Source organism: Apus apus, chromosome 7 (assembly GCF_020740795.1).
Source record: "Apus apus isolate bApuApu2 chromosome 7, bApuApu2.pri.cur, whole genome shotgun sequence".
NCBI lineage: Eukaryota > Metazoa > Chordata > Aves > Apodiformes > Apodidae > Apus > Apus apus.
The window spans coordinates 31,619,919-31,626,920 of NC_067288.1; the positions used below are offsets into that span (position 1 = coordinate 31,619,919).

At 49.4% G+C, this 7,002-nt stretch overlaps 1 protein-coding gene across 1 annotated transcript in view; it reads left to right on the plus strand.

The window, feature by feature from the left end:
• TNNI3K (TNNI3 interacting kinase) overlaps positions 1-3,171 on the plus strand; it is a 54,500-nt gene extending 51,329 nt beyond the window's left edge. Inside the window, exons 24-25 of the mRNA XM_051625728.1 lie at positions 162-241; positions 3,077-3,171. Of these exons, the coding sequence (XP_051481688.1) occupies positions 162-241; positions 3,077-3,147 (151 nt within the window). The 3' untranslated portion in view covers positions 3,148-3,171. The remainder of the gene's footprint in view (positions 1-161; positions 242-3,076) is intronic.
• Positions 3,172-7,002: the final 3,831 nt, after the last annotated feature.

Below are 7,002 nucleotides of genomic sequence, written 5' to 3' on the forward strand. Positions count from 1 at the left end.
CATAACTTTTTCTTGCTCTCTGTTCACTGCAAATGCCAGTGGCTGGGCACCAGGCTGATAGATTTTGTGGTACTGTCTTTCCCTTCCAACTCTGTAGAAAAAGTTCTCATGGTCTGGAGATGTGACTTTACCTGAACTGACACCTCCTGTCTAATTTGCAGCACTGAGCAACACCCTTCTCAGGGTCTGTCTTTGGAGGACATGAGAAGAAACTTCCAGTACCCACCAATCGACAAAAACGGTGAGTTAATGCAGGACACTCCCCTGAGCATCTTGGTGTGGGAAACCACTGCAGAGCTGCAGCCTCCTGAGGCACAAAGAGTCTCATGAGAAAACTAGTGTTTGGTGGAGGTTGTTGGTTATTGTCAGAGCTGGCGAGGTCTCACCCTGTGCTGCCTGAAAGGAGGTTGTAGTGAGGTGAGGGTTGGTCTGTTCTCTCTAGTAACAAGCAACAGAACAAGAGGAAATGGCCTCAAGTTGCTCCAGGGCAGGTTTAGGTTGGATATTCGAATAAACTTCTTCACTGAAGGGGTAATTAAATGAAGAATAGGCTGCACAGGGTAGTGGGTGAATCACCATCCCTGGAGGTGTTGAAAAGCCATGTAGATGTGGTGCTAAGGATTCTGGTTTAGCACTGGACTTGGTTGAGTTGGGTTATGGTTGGACTTGATGAGCTTAAAAGTCTTTTCCAACCAGCACGACTGTGACTCAGTGCCCAGCAGAGCTGAGGTGGTCTTTTCTGCCTAAATGTGTGGAGCTGTGAATAAGGAGATGTGGCATTAGATCCTCAAGGCTGCTTCTGCAAAGAGTGAGCAAGACAGTCCTATTTCTGGAGTACCATAGCAGCATAAAATTACCTCCTTTTCACCATTCACCCTCCTCTTAGAGGACATCCCATCATTCTGCTGCCTCCCAGGAGAGAGGTGTCCTGCCTGCTGCTGCTTCTTGCCCCAGGAGTGCCCAGCAGGGAGGAGTCTGTGTGTGCTGTGAGCAGAGCTGCTCTGTCCTCAGTAAGGGCTGTTTCTCTGAGGCACCTACAAGGAGAATGTCTTTTACTCTGTGCTCACATACGCTTTTCTGGATGTTCAAATGTCTTCTCTGTTGAGTGGGCCCATTGGCTTTACAGTCTTGCTGTCCTCACTCAGTTTGCTGCTGTCCCCTGCCCCGGGGCCTTCTCACTCCTCTCCTGGCATCTGCTCCCACTTTTCTGCCACTTTCCAACCTGTTTTGTCACCAGGAGAATTTAGTGGGTTTGTTCTGCCTGAAGCCTATACCAGAAACTCATCAACTCATCATCTTTGCTGTTCTTCCCTGGCCTCAGCATGACTCTTGCACTCTGAACTGAGCAGACTGGGTGAGAAAAAGAGCAAACCTGGTCATATAAATATTTACTGAGCACAAGGCTAACAGCAGTGCTGCTGTCATAGCAAGTCAGGAAGTAATGACCTTTGAAATTGAAAAAAAAACAAGAACTTTTCTATTGCTGCATGGAGCAAGTGAAGGAGGTTCCGGAGCTGCAGAGAGCAGCTCCTCAGGGTTCAGCTTTCATTGAGTACCTAGCAACTGGAAAACTCCAGGAGGAAGAAAACAAGAACAAAACAGAAATGTTTTGTGACCTCCTAGAACAAGACCATCCAGGCAAGACTGGAGAGAGCTTCTCAAGTCTGTGTTAACAAGGGACACAAGACAATGAGGAGCTGGGGGAGAAGAGGTTCTCCACAGCTACATATAAACTGTGGGATTTAGGAGTGATTTCAGACTCCACTCACAAGTCCTCAAGATTCATTTTCAATACCTGTTCCTGGAGTTACAGCTTCCACAGAAGGGAACCAAAGCATGTGAGTGGGAAGGGAGGCGGCCCCAGGCAGTCCTCCCTTTGCTGGGCAGGTCAGCAGGGCCATGGGACAGCACAACTTGGTCACAGACCTGGCCAAGCCCAGCCCTGCACTAGCTCAGAAAACCATGGAAGATTCCAAGGTGGCACAGGGGAAAGTGCAGATCCTGGCTGCTAGGCACTACAGGACTGGAAAAGCTCCTCCTTACCTTGTACTCCATTTCAGCAGTCTTCTGCAGGCCACAGCTGGGTCCTGCAGTATCACCAGGATATGTATCTTGAGGAAAAGCATTGGAGAACAAGGAATCTTCACCCCTTGTGGCAGAGCACCAAGCCCAGCTGCTCTGGAGGCCCCCAGGGCACCCTGAAGCCCAGCCACCCTGCTCTGCCTGCACCCCAGGCTTCCAGATCCTGGCAGAGGGATCAACCATTGCACTGCAGGACAGCACAGCAGAAGGCTGAGAGCCCAGAGCCCTATGTTATTAGAGCCCCAGCAGCACCCTGCTCCTGCTCCTGCTATGTCCTCTGACCTTTCTCCCACCCTGTGCCCCAGCAATTGTTCATGTTCTGGTTTCTCTACTCGTTTCCCAAGCCCCCCAGTATCTCTCTTCAAAGCCTCCTTCCCAAGACATTGGAGTTGGCACTCCAAGACATTGGGTTTTTACTCTTAGTACAGTGAAATAAGCATGGGGGCAGCTGCCCAGTGCTCTGTGAACAGGGAAAAGTGATTTCTTTGGCGTTGTTGGAGCAGCTCATTGGAAGTTCTGTATTGGCAACAGCAGTTGCTTGGTTTGTAGTATCAAGAATCGAGATATTTTAAAAGCACATATCAGAATGCTCATGTGGAGAGTTCCAAAGCTCTTGTTGAAAGGGCAAAAAGTATTATTTTAATGTCAAACTTCCACTGTGCTATTAAAACATTTGAGCCTAATGTTTGGACGTCAGTCACCAAAGATTTTTTTGTGCTTGATTATTGTGAATTTGTTGCAGGAAGGACAGGGGCTGTTTATTTCCTACTTACATTTTTTTTCCTCAGGAGACAACATAGACTGGAGATTCGCAGACAGCAGAAAGGTCTCAGCATGAACTGTTCCTCTTTATTTCAAAAAAATCTATTTTTATCTATTCTATGAGAATGATATGCACATTATTTTGTTGACATTATCCCTCAGGGAAAAGGGTCAGGAGGGAGGGATGGCTGCTGTGTTGAGCCACCAGTGAACTTCTCTCTGTGCCTTGCAGGGTACGTGGCAGATCCCATGAGCACCATGAGGTTCCACTCCTGCAGCAGCAGCTTTGAAGACAGCAGCTGACAGCACCAGCCTGCCCTGCAGCAGCAGGCCTGGCACCAGGCCCCTCTGCTCCCTGGGGGCAGCTGCACGCAACAGCTTCACTTGGGGGTGGCAAAAGTCCTTCCCAGTGCTGCTCTGGGGTCCTGCTCTGCTGACCTGCTCCAGGGCTGGGGCTTTTTGGTGCTGTGCCTCTATTCTTTCATGAAGTGCAAGGCCACAAGCAACGCTGCACTTTCAGCTTTAGCATTAATAATTTTAAGAAATGAAAGCATAAAGTCACCAGTTAGAGTTTCAGAGCTCCAAGGCAAGTTGTTACTGTGGTCTTAACAAAGGCATGAGGCTGTCAGCCCTCCCTGGCCAGCCCAGTCCCTGTCAAGAAGAGGAGCAGCCTGTCACTCCCCACCACCACATGGAGACAAAGCTCTTCCTGCTCCCAGCTTCTGAACCAGATCTAGCTCCTTGTTTGAGTTCCCCACAGCCCAGGACATGTCCCACGTCTCACTGTCATCCCCAGGGGCTCATGCAGTGCACCAGCACAGCAGCCCCTCAGCTGCAGCTCCTCAGAGCCTGGATCCTTGGATGCTTTCCTGCTCGCTGAGAATAAAGGCATGTTTGGGTGGCCACCTCAGTGGTGCTCTTGCAGATGTTTGTGTTTTCTTACCCAGTTCCTTGTTGTGGTTTGAGTGATGCTAGTTTTTCCCAGAGTGTAAGCTTTCATTCAGACATCTGCTAACAAAAAGCAACCGCTACTGCAAAACAAACTAAACCAGGAGGAAAATATACCAAGTTGTGTCACAGATATGATCATGGTAAGGCAGAGCAGAACTGCTCTTCTGCCTTGCAGCAAAGCTGGAGCAGATTGCCAGCTCGTGCCTGCTGAGCTGGAGGGGTGCCACGGCCAGGCTCTGCAGCAGCAACTCTCATCACTGGAAATTAAAATTTAAAAGAAGTAGGGAAGGAGAACTTGAACTCTCCTTCTAGAAGCAATTACAGAGTTAATTATGCTGTTATTTTCTAGGGTCTTTTTTCCAATTAGCAAAATTTAGCTGCAAGGAATCCTGCTGTAATGTCGCTCGTTAACTGGATTGAAAGACACCAGTGCCCTCTTGGCCCAGCAGCACCTCGTGTTCCCAGCTGCTGGGTCTTGCTCTGTGGACACTGCCCAGGATGGTTCTGATGCCAGTGACCCCTGAGCCCAGGCCTGTGCTGAGGCAGTGAGCAGAGGGACACACGGGAGCCAGGCGTGCCCAGCAGGCTCTGCCCACTGCCACAGCCCCAGGGCAGCACAAACTAGGAAGGTGTCACTTGGCAACCTCTGCAGGTGGCTTTTCATTTCTTTTGTGTCACCTGAAAATTCAGTGAGGGAGAATGGGAAGTGAAAGTGCACACCCAGCCCCGGGATCACCCAGCCCACCTCCCTGTTGATCCTCCAGTTGCAAACTCAGCCCTTCTGTTGTCCTTCCACGGGAACAACCCCACATCCACCTCGCAAACTGCAACAAAACAACATCCAGATTTCTTGGCAGCTGGAGGAAGTAAGTCCTGCTCTTTCTAGAGGTAAAAGCGACAGTGGAAACTGGCAGAGCTTTGAGGAAAGACGTGCAGACGGGAAAGGTGCCTTTGGGATGAAAATGCCTTACTTGACTATCCAATGGACCAGATGTTTCACATGACTCGAGCTACAGCAGCACAAGTAGGGAATAAATTGAAGGAGGAGGCAGAGGTTAGATCTCATTCCTTGGGTTTCATGCTGGCCAGTGCATGAGACACTAAGAGGGCAGAAAGGATCAATTGTCTTATCTGAAAAATCAGTTCCAGCATTAAGTTTCCTTCTCAACAGGAATCTTCTCCTTACAACTACTCTGCACTGTGTCTTTTCCCTTGCCTAAACCAATCACGACGACTCTTCATTAATACAGCAGCTGAATCTGAAAACCAGAAATTAAACTGGATGTGAGAACAGAAAATAGAGCAAGGAAAACAGACTCCTTTGCATTAATTAATACCTCTGCTCTCACTGGTACCTGAGCTGCTTGGTGTGATCTCAAAGCACTTCTTGGAAAGTGGAAATGTGGAAACAACAACAAAAAATAATTAGAAAGCTTTTAAAGGCAAAACTTTTGTACCTCAGAAAGCTCTTTACAAGGCAAACTGCTTGCAAATAATTTTACTAGTAATTAAAATTAGTGGCTCCTTGAAGAAAACAATGTCTTAATTAATTGGTCTCTAAAGAGGAAACATCAGGCTTAGGAGGAAAGTGTGGTTCACAAGAGTGATTGGTTAGTCACACAAATAAAAACTCTGAAAAATGTAAATTACTGAATAGAACATCTCTAAAGGCATTTGTGGCAATTAAACTAGTTAGTGCTGTTCTCAGAGAAGCGCAAAGAGCCCAGCACACCGAAATATTTAAAAAGAATGAGATACTCTAAGGATTCTTACCCTGCTTTTAAGACAAGCCATTGCCTGGGAGCTGTGGCAACATTTCAGATTGTTTAACCTGTCAGTAACAGTTCAGATTAAAACACACCCATGACCCACCAACCAAGTGCTTGCATCACACCCAGGCACGAGCCTGGCAGCTCCACACCAGTGCCCTGGCCTGGCAGCCCTGGGGGCTGGAGGCTGCCCTGGGCAGGCAGGATCTGTATGTCTGCAAGGACAGCAGAGATCACCATCATTTCCAAATCCATTAAGTTCTCCCCAGCCTATTGTCCCAAGGAGCTGCCTGTGGCCCTGCCAGCGTGTGGAACCAGGGAGGAGATGGGTAGAAAGGGGGTCCCACCAGCACGTGGCCGGGCCCAGCTGCCAGGATGGGGTGCAGGCTGTCTCCTCACCACAGACCAAAGCTGCCTGGAGCTACCCTGTAACTATGGCTGCCACAGAAAGCATGAGAGAAATTACATGACCTCATCAATATGAATGTTGGGGTTTTTAATTTCTTTCAGGATATAAAACCAGAGTATCTGAAGTGTGGGGGCTTTTAGAGCAACACAAGAACTTGTCCAAGTCAGCACGTTCCTAACCACAGGATTAATTTCCCTGTTAAAAACACACGCAAGTGCCATTTATAAATATTTTAAGTACTTTAAATAATGAATTGTCAGCTTTCCAGTTCCTTACAATCACTACTGCATTGTTCACCTGGGACTGCTCTGATGCCTCAGGTCTTCTACAGCCAAGAGTGCCTTGGGAGCTCAGCTTTCTCTTGGTTACCATCTCCTGCCTTCTCTCAAAGGCTGAAGTGGACCTGGCACTTCTCCACCTCCAGCATGCTTGGAATGCTGGATTTCTTTACAGGCAGCTCCTACCCACAGGGAAGGAACCCTTCTCCTGGCTGAAGTGTGGGGAGGGGAGGCTGGCAGCTGGCCAGAGGCTGCACCAAGAGAAGGAACCTCTCCAGAGCCCACCAGCAGCCCTGAGGAGCATCCATCCCTCCCTGCATTGCCCTCCCAGGGCTCAGCACATGCCAGACACTGGGAAGGGCTGTGGCCCAGCAGGACCTGCCCCTCGGGCACAGCTGGGGCTCCCGCAGGGCTGCAGCTCCCCTGGCACAGCACAGAGCTGGTGCTGGAGTGGAAACCTGCTCTGATGCTCCCAGCTGGCAGACCAAGAGAATACTACCAGTACTCTGGGATGCTGCAGCACTTGCCACAACGAATGACTGAGACCTCTTGCCTGTCACACTTTCATCCTGTGCTCAGTAAAGCCGCTCAACATCAAACAAGCCAGCGTGGCTCATGCCCTGCCCAAGCACAGCCTCGTGCTCATCCTGAGCCTCCCAGGGAATCCCTGCCACAGCAAATCCCCACACTCCTCCTCTGTCCATCTGTACACCCAAACCAGCCCACGTGGAGGCGCAGGTGCCAACAGCTC